The sequence below is a fragment of the Podarcis pityusensis genome (assembly GCF_964106645.2).
Source record: "Podarcis pityusensis genome assembly, chromosome: 1".
Classification (NCBI taxonomy): domain Eukaryota; kingdom Metazoa; phylum Chordata; class Lepidosauria; order Squamata; family Lacertidae; genus Podarcis; species Podarcis pityusensis.
In genome coordinates, this window is record NC_138028.1 from 45,322,595 (window position 1) to 45,339,873 (window position 17,279).

The following is a 17,279-nucleotide window of genomic DNA, read 5'->3' on the forward strand; positions in this document are numbered from 1 at the left end:
GCTTCATTTCCTGGGTTGTTGTCAAACTGAATTCTCCCCATAATCCTAAAGGATTTTTCAGTAGGGAAGAAGCACAATCCACATCACATCCCATGATTTCTGCTTGACAAAGATATTCTAGAATTGGAAAAGCTAAAGGAGAAAGCAATATTATTATTATTTTGTAAAGTGTATTCTCATTCTAGTGTCATAAAGCAGTGCTTGCTCTAATATTTACCACTATTAATAAAATACAATGATTGTAATAATTTTTTCATCCCCCCCCCGAAGAATTCAAGAACCAAAAAAGATCCAGCATCCTTCGGAGATCGAGTTGCTCCTCCGAGATTACCAGAGGGCGCGAGAAGAGACCAAAATGGAAATTGCACGAGCCAGGGACAAGCTTCGGGAAAGAGCTGAGCAAGAAAAGAGGCGCATTCGAGAACAGATGCACTCTCAGCTACAGAAGGCAAGTTCTAAACCACTGAATATTGTGTCTGTTTAGAGGAATGTGATGCAATAACCTTTCTAAAGCAAAGCCAGTACAGTATCATCAGTGATTTCCACAGAAGGAAAGTGGGATATAAACACATTAAATAGGTAAAACACAGTTTATCACTCATGGAAATGGCACCCCACTCCAATGTCAGGTTTTGAGCTGCATCCGCATTTTTGACCTAAAAATGCTAAACAGTGTAATAATAATAATTAATAATAATAATAAATTATTTATACCCTGCCCATCTGGCTTTCCCCAGCCACACTGGGTAGCTCCCAACGGAATATTAATGTTAATAATAATAAAGTGATACAAATCAAACATTAAACATTTCTCTAGTAGTACAGGAGCAACTGACTAAAATTAACCAACAAAAATAATGATAATCACTTATTTTCATTTTTCAGATTAGAATATAACTATTTAAGCTATTTGTCTAAATGTAACAGGATTATATACCCCCAAAATATGCATCCCACAAACAGAAAAAAATCCCAACTACAGATTCAGAAAGAGCCCCATTAGGCCTGTGTACACACACATCCTGTAGATCCTCACACCTTTATTTGGACAGATGGCCAGTATTCCTCAGAGAAGTGAACTGAGGAGTAACCAATTTCCCCCATTTTTTGCAGAAACCACCTATGCAGAGTGCAAATTGATTGGTCCTTGTAACAGCTATCAGTTATGCCACCTCCTTCCTAGGTGGCTGTACAGTCTGTTAATTAGCAAACCCTTGTGGCGATCATGAAGACACACACACCCTTGCCTGGAATAATGTTTCAAGGTTGTTGTTGTTGTGTGTGTTGGTTTTAAAACCCTACATTTAAATTTTTATTTTTTAAAGAGCACTCTGGATAAAGATGCCAAGTGTCTGGAAGGGGTGGAAATCAGTGCTAGATTCAGAGTCAGGTGTGCACATCAGAGGAGAGAAAGTGGGAAGAAGAAAATGCACTGATTCCCATAGGTAGCTTAAATTTCTCATAAAGTTGTCAGTTGCTTATGTTTTCAGGAAATCTATTACTTGCATGTTAAGCAAAAGTGCAGACAGGACCAGTCACTCACTTTAGCATCATTATGTAAATTGCAAGCTGGCAAAAATGAAAAACTAAATTAAAATGAGATATGAAAAAAGAACTAGATGGAAAATAATCATCTTAAGTGGTTGTGTGAACAAACTCCAAAACTGTTTGCTTTTCCAGAATTAATAACATTGGTCTATTAATTACAGGAAGAAACCAAACTGAAGACCCTTCTAAGCACAAGCACTTTATGCACAGATTCCACCCTCAGTCTGTCTTCAGGACCAACATCTGGATACAACAGTAGTAACACAGCCACTTATCCTACTAGCATCCTTGGCAAACAAGAATGCCAGGTAAAAAATGTGTCAAAGAAGCATAAGGGTAGGCTATTATACAGTACAAATTGATGCTTGGCTTGTTTTTGTTGTTTAGTCGTTTAGTCATGTCCAACTCTTTGTGACCCCATGGACCAGAGCACGCTGTGTTCCATTGCCTCCCACAGTTTTGTCAAATTCATGTTGGTAGTTTCAAGAACACTGTCCAACCATCTTGTCCTCTATCGTCCCCTTCTCCTTGTGCCCTCAATCTTTCCCAACATCAGGGTCTTTTCCATCTTCTCATGAGGTGGCCAGAGTATTGGAGCCTCAGCTTCAGGATCTGTCCTTCCAGTGAGCACTCAGGGCTGATTTTCTTAAGAATGGATAGGTTTGATCTTCTTGCAGTCCATGGGACTCTCAAGAGTCTCCTCCAGCACCATAATTCAAAAGCATCAATTCTTTGGCGATCAGCCGCCTTTATGGTCCAGCTCTCACTTCCATACATCACTACTGGGAAAACAATGTGTTTCAGTGAAGGAAATACAGTGGGTGGAATTCAGATTGAGAGCCAGTGTGGTGTAGTGGTTAAGAGCGGTAGACTCGTAATCTGGTGAACCGGGTTCGCGTCTCTGCTCCTTGACATGTAGCTGCTGGGTGACCTTGGGCTAGTCACACTTTTTTGAAGTCTCTCAGCCCCACTCACCTCACAGAGTGTTTGTTGTAGGGGAGGAAGAGAAAGGAGAATGTTAGCCACTTTGAGACACCTTCAGGTAGTGATAAAACGGGATATCAAATCCAAACTCCTCTTCTTCTTCTTCTTCAACATTGTGATGCGAAAAGTTCTGATTCCCTTGAAATCCCCCCTCCCAAGTGGCCTTTTGCAGGGAAATTGCCACACCCATTTTATCATGAGACCCTGGAGAGTTGGTCATGGGTCAATATGGTCTTTGGCCTGAAAAGTGTTAGCCACACCTTATTTAGGGCATAAAAAAGTGAAGCAATCATGTGATTGCTTTGGAAGTTTGCTGCAGAAGCCACTAAGGGTAACAGAAGGCAAGGAAAGGGGACGGACTGATATTGAGCTGATAGAGTAGAGTGTGGCTATTGGTTTTCACCTGTGAATGCACATTGCCTTTTTTTCTATCTAGCAGACTTCTCCCAAAGATGCAGAACACACAAGAGATGATGCAAGAGGCCGCTCATCTACCAGAAACCGTCAGCTTTATGTACTTGAACAGCTTCAAAAGGGTTCTGCAAGTGGTGAGGGTTAAATAAATCTGCTTATCATGAATTCCATGGGATGGGTCATCTGTTTTTTAAAAGGAGAGAAGTAAAATAGCCATGGCATTATAAAGCAGTTAGCAGATACAGTTGTTGAGCAGTAGCTATTTCACACATTGCAAGAAAATGCAGGTCCCCAAATTTCACAGCAAGTTAGCAACATCTTATGGCACACTTCAATGGGAAACATATATTGCCTTCATAGAATTATAGAGTTGAAATAGACCACGAGGGTCATCTACTTAATTATCCTTTACATATTATAGAAAAGCTGGTGGTGAGACATTGTAAAATTCATGGGGGAGAAGAATATCAATATTAAATCAATTGGATGTATGTCTGCTGATAGGAATGCACTGGAACCTTTGTTATTGTACACTTCCTTGGTAAATACCTGACTCAAGTGATGGGCTAACTCAGGGGTAGGCAAACTAAGGCCCAGGGGTCGGATGTGGCCCAATCGCCTTCTTAGCCCGGCCCGCGGATTTTCTGGGGATCAGGGTGTTTTTACATGAGTAGAATGTGTGCTTTTATTTAAAATGCATCTCTGGGTTATTTCCCCCCCCCCCAAAAAAAAATATAGTCCAGCCCACCACATGGTCTGAGGGACGGTGGACCAGCCCACAGCTGAAAAAGGTTGCTGACCGCTGGGCTAACTCCTTTCAGCTCAGCAATGAGATGACGATTATGAGCATCATTGGAGAAGACTCTCCCATCCAGTCCTCCATTTTCAGTTCTTTATTGGCTCATAATTCTTTGTGCATCTATTCCTTTCCAAATTGCATATATGTTCACACATGCTGCTTGAGAAATGTAGTGTGGGAGTCAGGGAAGGCAGCTGTGAGGAAAGATCATCCATTGAGCACAAAATCTCTGAGGCATGAAACTCACCCCAGCAGTGAACAAGTGAAAAGAGCAAGCAAGCAACCAATCAGGAAACAAATGCACAACTTTGACCTTATGGAGCAAGTGGAGTTTTGCTTTGGTACAATACTTACCTGTTGTAGAGCTCTTGGTTAGTTAAGATCCAAATGGATAGTCTCCACGAGGATTGGGCTGCAAATGTGTAAGTACAACAGACTTCAACCTTGGAAATTCCCAACCCAACCGATTTCTCTGGAGCGAAGATATTCTGTGTATATTTTTTAAACCTCTAGTTGACCACGGGTCCATAGGGCTGGCCATGTTAGACTTGTTACACCTTAGACTAGCAAAGTTGGTCAATAGAGGGTGGAGTTCAAGGAATCAGCTTCTGACATAAAGCCAGCAGCAATGGTCACACTGAGTGCCTAGTATGATGAGTGCAGACCATGCGTGAATTTGTAACTCTTGATTTATATTATGAGGAAGAATTTCAGGGTGAGGGAGCTCACCTCAGAATACATCTGGGCATCACAGCTGGGAATATCTCCACTCTTGTTTTTGAACCTAGGTAGTATCACTACCTGTTTGCTAAATAGACTGTTGAGCTGATTCACCAAAGATCATCATGCATGTGCGAAAGAATCATCCAAATCAAATCCAGCTCTCTGCAGCATCTGGTGTGGCATCGATTCCTTATTTGTCCCATCTCTTTCAGAGACTTTTCCTATGACCTCTTCATCTGTGGGAAGGAGCAGTATCCCATCACCACTTGCTTCCAGCCATAGGTATTCTCATAGCCTAGTTGTTTCACCTAGCGCCTTCCCATCCTCTCCTACGAAAGGATATGAAGATCTGTCCAAACACGTCTTGGCCAATGCTACTGCAGAGGTGAGTGGGTGAATGTGATGGTGGCTCTTTTTTTATCTGGACTAGAGGAGGCTGTAGAAAAGCTTTATACATTTGCTGCTTAACTTTCCCTTTACAAGGGCCTCCTCACATCTGATATTTTTCTTACATGGGGGCAACATCTACATAAGGAAGAATGTTTAGGGTCCTGACACTAGCAGTATAATTTCTTTGGTTATGTGTCTATCTGAAAGATGCTGAGAATGCAGGTCCTATACACACATAATGGCAACAAAAAAAGCACTGACATGATTTTATTCACAATTGTCTACACCTGTTTTCCTTATATGGAGGTTGGGTCCATGAATGCAAGCTGTCCTTTGTGAGATGGCCCTATGTAATCTGAGGGAATACAAACGGTGCAAAATTCACTGCTTTAAAGCTGCAAGAAAATACCTATGTACTCTGCTGAATGTGAAATATTGCTTTAATGAGAGAGGGAATCAGAAGATTCTGAGAGAGAACAATAGATATCCTTTTATCTGTCCAAGTGTACTTTCCCACCATTGGATAAGAAAACCAAGACCTAAAGTGTGGTAGTACATCGAGCCACAATGTTCCATAATAATCTCACTGGCTGTTTTTAATCTGACGTGAAAATGTTTTGTACGATTGCAGTTTATACATCTGAAAGGACCTTAACATAGTTTGAACGTATTTGCCAAGGTCTGGTTTAGAAAAAACACTGAAAGTGCATTTATATATCTGAAACAGCAACTCGTGATTTTGACCAGCTGCTGCATTTTTTATCCAGCATGGTGGATGTTTTTATAATGACAGCAAATGGGAGTATGAATTACGATCCAAGGAAAGCAGCAGTTTATGCTTCCCAGTTAGCCTGCTTGTTTACTATGAAAGTTCTTCAAAGAATAGCAAAACATAGTTCCCAGTCTCTAATATTTTAATGGATAATTTCATTAATGAATAATTATATGGCATTCACAAGAGGTTACTAAATTCCATTCTTAAGCTGAGCTCAGTCACGGAACTGAAACAAAGCTGAATTAAATGTAAGGGATTTGTAACGACCATAACAAGGAATTTTAATTGCTTTCAAAGGTTATGGCAGTATGCTCAAATGACCTGAGGAATCTTTACAATGGTCAGGCAACAGCTGGTTGGAAGTAAGTTTATAGCAACTGTTCCTTCAAGTATTCTCAAGACTCTTTTTATTATATTCTTAATGAAAATGCGCTTTCATGTTGCCTTTCCAACCAGATACCAATGTGTGGAGAAGGATGTATTAGTTTATTATAAAGCCTTCTCATCTTCAGCAACCAAACATGGGTTCCTGGGAGCAGGCATGATCAACAAACCCCTTTCCACCGTATTGTGCATGTTGAAGGATCCTAGTAAGAGACATCTGTATGACAAAACCATTACCATGGCTCAAGTGCATAAGAAAATCACCAGCAACATTGAGCTGGGTGAGTATGAAAAGGAGCAGGTGGGAGAGAAATCATAACCCTTCCCTCCACCCGCTGCTTTCCCCCCTAAAACCCCTCCTCCCAGGTTTCCTGAGACATGTTTGCTGCATCACGAGAACAAGCAGCTGGGAGAACAGCTAGGTTAATCCTCCGAGTGCTGTATTTTTTTAATGTGAAGTCTGCCTGAAGTCTGCCTAAATGAATGGGGAAATGGTTCTCATTTCTACCCTATGGATTTAATTTCAGTGTACGTGGTGAGTGACGTTTCTTTGTGCTACCAGAAGCAACCAAGAGACTTCTGCTGCATCTCTGTAGAAGCCAAAGAGGTAACTATATCAATGTTCAATAATCTTCACCCAAAACAGCATAAGAAAAATAATCAAAACTAGTTTTGTGATGAAAGTTGGACACCTTTCATACAATATCACTGCAACAATATTTTATTGAATAGCTTTTTACTTACCATAGCATTTTAATTGTGTGTTATATCCGAGCTTTTTTATGCTCTCTATTGCAATTAACTCTATTGTTTGGGGACTTGTTATTTTTTGCTACGTTATGGGTTTTGGTTTATCTGTTGATAGGTGATTCCATAAATTTAATCAATAATTACAATTTTGGATCCCATGCTACACATGGATGGTTGGACACAAATCCAGTGACTCAAATCAGACTGATTGTAGTGATTAATTATTCCCAGTGACTCAAATCAGACTGATTGTGATGAACCGTTCTTTCCTGTTAACAAAAGCAGCTGAACTATATGAAGCCTAGCAGCCTAATTAACAGAAGAAAGGGGAAACAGCCAGAAAGAGAAACTCCACACTTGTGCCTACTGGGTTTTTCTCAGCGTAGCTCTTTATTCTGATTTCTTTGTGTACAGGAGAATGTGTGCATCCTGGCCATTCAATCTGTGTATGAAGAGTCGATGCCTCGTCCGTGTAAAGATATGGTACGAGGGGAGATTTTGCCCAGTGCTTGGATATTAGAGCCTGATATGGTGAATGGAAAAGATATCACTAAAGTTATCTACATGGTACAGGTAAGTGTCTGTGCAGATCTAGAAACTAGAAGTCTAGCAGGCTTGGGAACCTAATGAAGGATGATTGTGTTCTGGAAGCAGGAAGCTCATGCATGTAGCAGCTGTTTATCATTTAACACATTTGTTGGAACATGTAAAGGGGGCTTCTACTGATCCAGTTTCTACCTGCCTGACAAATGCAACCTCCTTCAGCTAGCCTCCCCCACCTCACTGCAGAGGATACAATTTGGCATGTTTCTACAGAAGCGCTTGAAATGGACTCTCAACGCTTACTGACAAAGCTTTCTTTTATTGCTGCTTCAGGTTGACCTTGGTGCCCCAGCCATCCCTGCAAGGCTTCTGAGCTCCATTGCCATGCGACAGCCTTTGGTGATTGCTAGGCTTGGCCACTTTCTGGCTGGTTAGGTATGTGTGGTTTACATGGTCCACAAACTCAAAATGTAAGATACCAGCAATGCCAGAACTTGTTTTCTAGACAACTCAAAAATGGGAGGACAAAAGAAATCCTAGGAAAGCTCACTGCACAACACAAAACCACTAAGTAGCACCTGCTTTCAATATGGCAATCGGATACCAAACGTTAATGAAGCATCTCTCGTTCGGCTGAGTTTTCCTGTTCAGCCTTTTAGAGAAATGCAACTTCAACAGAAACAATGGCCAAGCGAAAAGTGTTCCTTTTGCAGACTCCCAACATTGGTAGGCGAAAGCCTGGTTGTAACCACTAGCAATTTTCAGTTGAAAACTTTATTCATTCAGACTATTGGAAGACTGCTGATGCTGTAAGCCATGTAAAAAAAACTTGAAACTTAGCGATACGTTTATTTTAAAGGAGCACTTCACCACTGAAGCAAAACTACTGTAATGTCCTTTGCAGAGTGCCTGAACAAAAGGGTACTTGTGAATGAAGAATGCATTGTATTAATCACTGAACAATGTCAGCTTACTGATTGGATAACTTTCCAGTCCTTTCCAGGGGAAGTGAGGGTATACCAAGCTCCAGGCGTTCAACAAGAGTGGGTGGTGCGATAGCCCTTGTGGTCACCGTTTGCCCTCAGTCAGAACCATAACTCAGGAAGAGACACACAGAATCATTGCGCCACAAGCCTAAGGGGTTGAGCCACACCAAGCCAACAGCTCAACACAAGAACAGGGACTAGTCTACTGTAGAGCAGCAACTGCTCTATACTTTTGAATAGAAGCTTCTTACACATTCTCTAGTGAAGCCATTAGATTAAGAACTCATCAGATCTCTGTATCAGCAGCAGGTTAAATTATTGTGAAGATAAGCTCAGAGCAGGGTAAATTCACTAAGATGCTTACCCTACCAAGATGAATTTGATTTTAGGGGTCAGTGGAAGCAAGCCCATGCAGAGCTTCTCTGAGGCCTGGGGGTGGGAAAGCATAAAGTGATAAACTCAAACAAAAACCAGCAGTCCCTGGTGGGGCTCCCTGGCTGACTTAGCCCTCCGAGGACCAGGGCAAGTGTACCTAGCTGCCTGCCCCCTCTGTACAGGCCTGAGCAAGAGTTTTTCTTGCTCTGCTCCCAGCTGCACCATGCTTATTGATATTCCCCATGACTCCTTCCTCTTTATTACATAACTGCACTTTCTGCTGCTCAACGTCTCGTCTGCAGTAACCCATCAAACCCAATTATATCAAATCAATCACGTTATGATTTGTTCCACTCCAATTGTTCATAGTGAAGGAATAGCATCAGCATTCTCTTTCCCAACTCCCCACTTACTGTATAGTGTCCAAAAGCATGTTTTCTTCATGTGAAGGTGTAGACAACTTGATTCAGGTTGTTTCTTAAAATAAGACTCCTAGCAAGCAAGTAGTACAATGGCATCTTATTATAGCTACTGCATCATTTTCTGCCAGCCTGCTTTTTGTCCATTAGGAACTTGCTTCTTGAGCAGTTTTCTTAGAACTTTTCACTGCTCGGAACTTGTTTGCAGCATTCCATGTGAGTAACAGGACCTGACCATGAGCTTTCTTCCCTTTGCTGCAACACTTCTCTAGCTAATGAAGTGAACCTCTTGTTTCTCACAACGGAAACGAGGCAGACTAAGGCTGTTTGCATACATTGTTGGTATGTGAGCTTAATAAGTAAGCTTGATAACTGCTATATAGTAATCCCAAGTAGTTGTGTACCAGCGCCATAGTGTTTCTTTAACTCCTTCCTGCTGTGGCAGAAGCGTGGGGAAGAGGGACACTCCCCTTCCTGCCCCGATTGGTAGACGTGCCTTGGGCTCTGGGATGGTGCTGCCTGGAGTCTGGAGCCTAGCACTCCTGTGTTTTCAAAAAATGGGGGTGGTACTCTGCTTCAAATTTCAGTAATTTCACAAGTCTCATTTAGCTGCTGGTTGTGTAGAAGAGCTCTTAGCACCGCAACTGAAGCTGTAGTCCAATGCACAGTTATTTCAAGACACTTCCGTTGACTCTAATAGGGTTTGCTTCAGAATAAACAGGAATAGGATCGTTAACCCCTTCTGTCAGCATCGATGATGCTATTACAGTTATCAAGAAATCAAAGCACAGAAATTCTATTTGGTAAAAAAAAAAGTTTGGTGAAATATGCCAAATACAGTATTATGGAAATCCTGTGGGGCAATTGAAACTGGAAATGATTTGCAGAATCAAGAACACCAGCTTAGTATTGCCTATAATTATTATTGGGGGGGGGGAGGTATTCTGTAAATTGCCCACAGTACCAGCAATCACATAATTTAAGAGGGAACTAGCAACATATTTTAGGAGATATTTCCAATCACTGGCCAAGTATTTGCTACATTAGTTTGTTTCTTTTTAATATTTTTGGACATGGCACTCTGTTAACGAACCAAACAGCTTTAGCAGGAACAACATCTAAGATGGACTCTACTCTCAACACAGATGGTGCCTATTGAAGGATAATGTCTTATTGTACAGTGCATCAGATGTTTATTTTTATAATTGCACACAGTTGTTTTTCTATGTTTACAAATTAAGTTATTTATATATGGTTTTATATGCTGAAGCTAATTATTATTTTTCCAGGTATTCGATTAATGTATGCTTTTTAGAAATACTTGATACTTCAACAGTACTATTTATATAATAACTGGTTTCTTTTGCAACTATAACACTATGGTACCTGTGAATGCCTAGAATGAAAAGATTAATCTTAAAGTGAGGCAAAACTATTTTCTGTGAAATCTTCTATTGAATGTGGGGGGAAATATACTCAGTTACTGTACCATATCTTTAGCCCATATCTGCTTTTAACCAAGATTGCTATTTTCATATCCTCACAATAAAAATAATTTTCTATATATGGAAATGACAGAAAAGCTCCATTATTTCCTGGCCTACTTTGACTAGGCTATGCATCAAGAGATGTTGCTAAGCTTGCCCCCCCCCCCCATCTCTTTCATCGGTTTTCCTTTTTGCCTTGTTCCAGACTTTGTTAATATATTAGGAACAGCAAAAAAAGGTAATGTAGAAGATAAATGCTGTGAGTCTTGTCTGTCCACCACTACATAAAATGGCAGTTATAGAACTATTGCAACAGCATAATATTAATGGTTTAGCTACAGGCACCCTTAATTTATGCTTTCCACAAATCTCTTCCTTGGATCAAAATCAGTAACATTCAAGTAGCCTAAATTGAAGATTTTGTTATATAGTGAGCGATACCCACATCTAGAGGATTCGTGAAATTTGCTGAAGTGGTTATGCAAAGGATAAAGAACGAATAAGTAGGGCATATATAATCATTTTATTAATTACTTTTTAATAAAGTAAAAGTCAAGCAGGACTCCTGAAGAAAAAGTATGTGGTGCAAGAATAAAGGAAGGGGAGAAGAGGGACTACAGCTCACAGGAAATGTCTGTTTTTATAGGTAAGCCTACAGAGTTATAGAGCACACCCAAGAAAGCATTGTCTTTTAAAACATGCTGGAATGCCAGAGTTTCCAACTCTGCAGTTCTTCAAAGCATTCTATCAAAAAGGGGAAATATTTCATTAAATACTGCCACTTAAAGCTGTTTCTCTAATAAAAGAAAACCTTCCTTCTTTATTTTTTAAAAAACCATATACTGTACTAAAATCTACATTATGAGCAAACACTCAAAAAAAAAACCACAAGCCAATGCTTGGGAAATTGTTGTATTTTAAGACATGATTTGACCTTTTAAAAGGAGTAAAGGATTTAAAATTTTTCAAACTTGAGTTCTTGATAAATAGAAGTCTTACATTACGAGTTCTGCCCCAAAGGCCACACATGAACATTACTAGAACTGAGAATTTCCTAAGTAAAAATCCTCAGACACCTAGGAGTCTATTATACATCTGTTCAGATTCCAGGCTCTTCCAACTTTCCAGAACAGGAATGAGCCTCTGGTCTCCAGCTGCTGCTGGACTCCCATCATCCCTGACAACTGACCATGCTGGCTGCGCCTAATGGAAGCTGAAGTCCAACAACATCTGGAGGGCCATGGGGTCCCCATTGCTGCTCTAGGCCTAAACCCTATATGCTGTCACATGAAGAAACATTGACTTGTTCCTGCAATTCTGATTAAGGTGCTTAAAATGGCTCCTCTTGCAACACTGTGTTCCCCTTGAAACATCTGGGCATTATTTGCAGAAGACCAAGGAGGTCCACAGTAATGCCCAAGCGCAACCAGAGCCAGGAAGTGATGAACGATTTCAGCAGCTTTTAAGCATCTCTGTGCTAGCTTTGTGCTGCTACGGGGCCTCTAGACTGCCCCACCAATTCACAGGGCAGGGTCTTTGGTTCTGCAATGCACTCCTCAGAAATAAATATTCGTAACAGTGCTTCTAGTTCCTTGGAGAAGTCCTGTAGAAAAAATGCAGAGCAAAATTTGAATTAGTATAGGGGAATATGCAATTCTTTGGATAATGTAGAGAAGGTTCACAAAAAGCCTTAGCAGAGCTAATCACTATGCTTGCAAGATGTCCTATTAACACTGCCCATAAGTGCTATTGCTGCTGCTGCTGTATTCTTTTAGTCATTTATACTGACTGCTTTTTTTACTTTACTGTACATGGAGGGCTTTCACTGAAGTACAGCATAATTGCTTTCTAAATAAATAGATCAGCAGCATCATACAGCACTCTTACTTTGGTGTGGTCCCTGTGCCTTTACATCAGTTTGTTCATCTTAATTTTTAGTTCCATGGGAACTGGAAAAAATTAGAAACTTTTATGTAGGCTGAAGCGAGACAGTATTTTCCATTAAAATGTATGGGCTGCCTTTCAACCGCAAAGTGGCTTATACAAATAATTATCATAAAATACTACAATGAAATGACAAGCAGAGAGATGTAGACTGTTTTAAATATACAGGAAAAACTAAACGCCAAGTCTGCTAAAGTAGTCTTTTGCTATCCACATGAAGATTGCAACAGTGGACCTGGCAGATCTTGAGAGGGATTTGCCTGAAGGTAGATCTTTCCATGATGGCACCTATTTCTGGAGGATGCCCTCACTACACATGGTGGTAGAATCCAAAGCGATGGTCCCATAAACCATCCTGAAACCAGGTGTTTGGGGACATGGGTGGGGAACCTGTGGCTCTCCAGATGTTGGACTACAACTCCTTTCATCCCTAACTATTGGCCATACTGGCTGCGGCTCATTGAAGCAGAAATCCAGCAACACCTAGGAGGACCCGGAGGCTCCCATCCCCTGGTTTAGGGTTTTAAACAGTCAAAGCCAGCACCTTGGATTTAGCCCAAGAAACAAACTGCTAGTCACTTAGTCAGCAAGGAGTTACCGTATTTTTCGCTCTATAAGACGCACCAGACCACAAGACGCACCTAGTTTTTGGAGGAGGAAAACAAGAAAAAATATATTCTAAATCTCAGAAGCTAGAACAGCAAGAGGGATCACTGCGCAGTGAAAGCAGCAATCCCTCTTGCTGTTCTGGCTTCCGTGATAGCTGCGCAGCCTGCATTCGCTCCATAAGATGCACACACATTTCCCCCTTACTTTTTAGAAGGGAAAAAGTGAGTCTTATAGAGCAAAAAATACGGTACATGAGATCAGTCTGTAGCTATCACAGCTGGCATAAGGGAAACGAGAAGTAAAGTGTTTGTGTGTTAACTGTGCTCTGAACCCCCAAAAACCTGAAATGGGCATACTTACTGAAGGCCAAGGCAGTTTCTGGAGGTCATGCAAACAGCACTGTATCTCCGTATCTGCCATTAATCCATGCTCAACAAGACCACGAAGCATGAACAAGAACAAATCCCACTGCAAAAGAAACGGAGCATCAGGGCCTCCAAGTAATATGCCTTGTGATTAAAATCCTGCTTAAATGAAAATACTGCCTGATACATCAAGGAAACAGTTGCATGAAATCATACACCAGGAACAAGGCTAAGAAACAAAAGCCACATCTCTCCTACCCAAATTTGTGAGGGCGATTTCACACCAGAAAGGCACACTGCCTAATCGCATTTGCCAACTGATGGTTTGGAAGGGGCAGGACAAGAACGAACCCAGCTGGCAAGGCACAAATGCCATGAAGCTGTCTTGCACGGAAGCCTGCAGCTGTTTCTCCCACTAGCCAAAAGTTCCAAATTAGATCCTATGCTTTTTCCCTAGATGGGAATGCTACTAATTGGTTATGTGTGTTGACCTTTGGAAGGAATAAAGTGTTCCACCAATAACAAGTTCATCTATCTAAAAGCCTGGAGGTATATCATGCTCCCGACATGAACTTCTGAGGATTCTGAAACTTCCCTGGGACTAGGCACAGAAAGATGGAAGAGGCAGAATATACATACATAGGGAGGCAGGATCACCTAGCTTAATTTCTCTGGCACAGCTGGTCTCCATTCCTTATATCACCTTCTCAGTTTGTCCATTTATTTATTTATATTTCTTACAGGATTTCTTACCTGCCCTTCACTGTAAACTCCCAGGGCAGGATATAACAGTACAGCCATACAATTTAAAATCTACCTAAGTGAAGAAAAGGCTAGGACTGCAGGAGGGGCTGGATGGGTTTTAGGGATAGCGTAAACCAACAGCTGTCCTGCAAAGAACTTACATTAACCAGTAACAAGATTACAGCGTTAAGACAGTTATTGAACATCTCTATTAAGAGTGTCTATTTGAAACCAAGTATTGTGCCTTGCAACAGTAACCACAAAGCTTTTGAGTGTAACCAAATAACATTCCTGCTTTGTTTTAAAAGTGCTTCATCCTTGTAACATCTTGCTGCCGGTAAATAAGAACGCCACCACAAAGAGTTACTGCTATACTATCTCTGCTGTGGGAATACAGGGAGAAATTAACACTAAATAGTGACCACGTTAACCCAGCACCCATCGGAAACGAGGATGTCTGTCATGCCCCTCCCAGGCAAAGTAAGTGTTTACCAGTCCCCGTCCCCCCCCCAAAAAGAAAGTCAAAAAACTCACAAGGGTTGTCAACCTGGTGGCCAAGAACCCTTCACTTGTGCCAGCTTGGCAATTCCTGAACAAAATATTTATTTCCACATAAGGTAAAGGTAAAGGGACCCCTGACCATTAAGTCCAGTCGCAAATGACTCTGGGGTTGCGGCGCTCATCTCACTTTACTGGCCGAGGGAGCTGGTGTTTGTCTACAGACAGCTTCCAGGTCATGTGGCCAGCATGACTAAGCCGCTTCTGGCGAACCAGAGCAACACATGGAAACGCTGTTTACCTTCCCGCTGGAGTGGTACCTATTTATCTGCTTGCACTCTGACGTGCTTTCGAACTGCTAGGTTGGCAGGAGCAGGGACCGAACAACAGGAGCTCACCCCGTTGCAGGGATTCGAACCACCGACCTTCTGATCGGCAAGCCCTAGGCTCTGTGGTTTAGACCACAGCGCCACCCGCATTTCCACATACTTTTACCTATATCTCTCACTGGCATCCTTGCAGAAATAGTATGTGACAACTTTACTCTTTCACTGAACAGTGAAAGCCAAGCACTCCCCAGTCTTATGTGAGATTATGCCAAAGGTAAGGAGCATAAGGAGGTTTAGCAAGTGGCTTTGAAAGCACTCAGAAGCCCCCCACCTTGTCCTGTTTGTTTTCCGCAAGGGAGGCAGCATTTTTCCTACTGAAGATCAGCTGCAAGGGTACAGGTGCCTCAAAGTCTTCTTTCCAGATGGAGAGCAGGGACTTCAGAAGGCTAGAGATGAAGCGGTTCTTTGCTTGCTGCTGCTCCTGCTTCTTTGGGGCTGGGAAGGTCAGCCCATGGATAGGAACACGATCTGAAACTAGAAGCAACTGAGATAGAAATGCTGGACTTCCTCATGTGAGTTATTTTTAATTCTGAAAAAGTGACATCATACCATGATGGGGGCAACTCTTTCCATCCACGCAAGAGGAGAAGGGCTTCAGGAACCTCCAGGGTATGGGGTGAGTCCTCTCAGTTTAGGAGGCCTTCACAGCTAACAAATGAACTCAGCTTTCCCCAAATACTACTGTGGGATCATGCCTGGACCCTGCGATCACCATCTGAGGCCCTTCTTCGTGTGCCTCATCCATGAGAGGTCCAGAGGGTGGCAACACAGGCCTTTTCTCTGGTGGCTTCCCATTTGTGGAATGCTCTCTCCAGGGACGCTCACCTGGTGCCTTTGTTGCTAATTAAACAATCTATGGACTGACTATACTTGTTATAGTTTATTACTATAGTACAGTGGACACTCAAGTTGCGAATGTGATCCGTGCAGGAAGCACGTTCGCAACCCACAGTGTTCGCAACCTGCAGTGCCACGTCTGTGCGCGCACGGGTTGCAATTCGGCGCTTCTGCGCATGCGCAAGCACTGAAACCCGGAAGTAACCCGTTCCGGTGCGCAACCCAAAATCGTGCAACCTGAAGCGTCTGTAACCCAAGGTATGACTGTATTTTTGTGTTTTTATATTGTAAACCAGATGATTCTCGCATAAGAGTGGTATAGAAAATAAATACATAAGCAAGCAAGCCTTGACGGTTTGATACCATTCAGGACAGCCATTCCTCCAAAATGAGATAGTCTAATTAAGATCGAAGGGAAGAGGAACAGGGATGAGAATTACAGCTCTTACCTAGAAGGGAAGCCAGCTCTACTGTGCACTTGGCCAGTTGCTGCTCTGACGCTGGGCATATGAACTGAAAAACACAAAGCTGAAAACTGACTACAAAGAAATGCTTTCACAGGTACAGAGAATGTATCTGAGGCTGCTATCTTATCAAACACTTTGCATTTTGAGTATTCAAGTATTGCAAGCAATTACGAAGACATGCACAGCTATGGCTTTATATACAGGCCAGCAGGGGGTTTGAGTCTTTCCCAGTGGATAAAAGGGGGAGAGCTGTTAACTAATACATGTATGTGCCTTTCATATGATTTACAAGAAAATTCCCTAACAAGTAAACCTTAGGAGGGCAGTTTAATTTAGAAATTCTCTCGCATACACATGAACCATAAGTTAATTAGGAAAAGTGAAAACAACTGCTGAACCTAGTACATATATTAACACTGCTCCTCCACCCTCCTCTCTTTCTCTCTCCATCTCCACTGCTGATAAAAGGCTATGTCAGAAATAATTCTGCAAGTAATGCACTCATCTCTACCTTTCTGCATCCAAGGGTCTGGCTCAACCTTTCCAACAAATTTTCCAAATCGGCAAACTGGACTGCTTCATCCTCATTCCTTGGGCCGACAGCAAGGCACAGCACATCCTAGATATAACAGCATTTGTGACTCAGAATGCACGTATATGTTCTGGAATCCTAGAGAGCTCTGCTAACCATATAGAAAAGACAAAATATCACAGTGAAGCCTGAGAAACGGCAAAGAAGGCAGCACAGGGCTGGGCTATCCCACCCATTTCCCCATCAAATAAGCCTCCTTGTAGACAAGGATGCTCAGAAATATGTCACATAGTAAAAGCTTGGGGTGGGAGAGTGGT

General features: G+C 41.9%; 2 protein-coding genes across 7 annotated transcripts in view; one reads left to right on the forward strand and one right to left on the reverse strand.

Moving 5' to 3' along the window:
* STARD9 (StAR related lipid transfer domain containing 9) overlaps positions 1-17,279 on the forward strand; it is a 146,666-nt gene that overhangs the window by 111,264 nt on the left and 18,123 nt on the right. For 3 of the 5 annotated variants that reach the window (XM_081008569.1, XM_081008570.1, XM_081008571.1), the window contains 9 exons: positions 271-452; positions 1,714-1,856; positions 2,969-3,080; positions 4,681-4,853; positions 5,931-5,995; positions 6,090-6,298; positions 6,545-6,624; positions 7,182-7,340; positions 7,644-10,656. In XM_081008569.1, the coding sequence (XP_080864695.1) occupies positions 271-452; positions 1,714-1,856; positions 2,969-3,080; positions 4,681-4,853; positions 5,931-5,995; positions 6,090-6,298; positions 6,545-6,624; positions 7,182-7,340; positions 7,644-7,745 (1,225 nt within the window). In that variant the 3' untranslated portion in view covers positions 7,746-10,656. Of the gene's footprint in view, positions 1-270; positions 453-1,713; positions 1,857-2,968; positions 3,081-4,680; positions 4,854-5,930; positions 5,996-6,089; positions 6,299-6,544; positions 6,625-7,181; positions 7,341-7,643; positions 10,657-17,279 lie in introns of those variants that run through there. The other 2 variants (XR_013987215.1, XM_081008572.1) reach the window with 2 other exon arrangements.
* The window catches only part of CDAN1 (codanin 1), a 31,344-nt gene continuing 25,148 nt past the window's right edge, over positions 11,084-17,279 (reverse strand). The window contains exons 24-28 of one of the 2 annotated variants that reach the window (XM_081008223.1): positions 16,942-17,049; positions 16,413-16,476; positions 15,398-15,600; positions 13,491-13,598; positions 11,084-12,180 (exon numbers count right to left, since the gene is read on the reverse strand). In XM_081008223.1, coding sequence (XP_080864349.1) covers positions 12,055-12,180; positions 13,491-13,598; positions 15,398-15,600; positions 16,413-16,476; positions 16,942-17,049 — 609 coding nt within the window. In that variant the 3' untranslated portion in view covers positions 11,084-12,054. Of the gene's footprint in view, positions 12,181-12,306; positions 12,527-13,490; positions 13,599-15,397; positions 15,601-16,412; positions 16,477-16,941; positions 17,050-17,279 lie in introns of those variants that run through there. The other variant, XM_081008224.1, reaches the window with a different exon arrangement.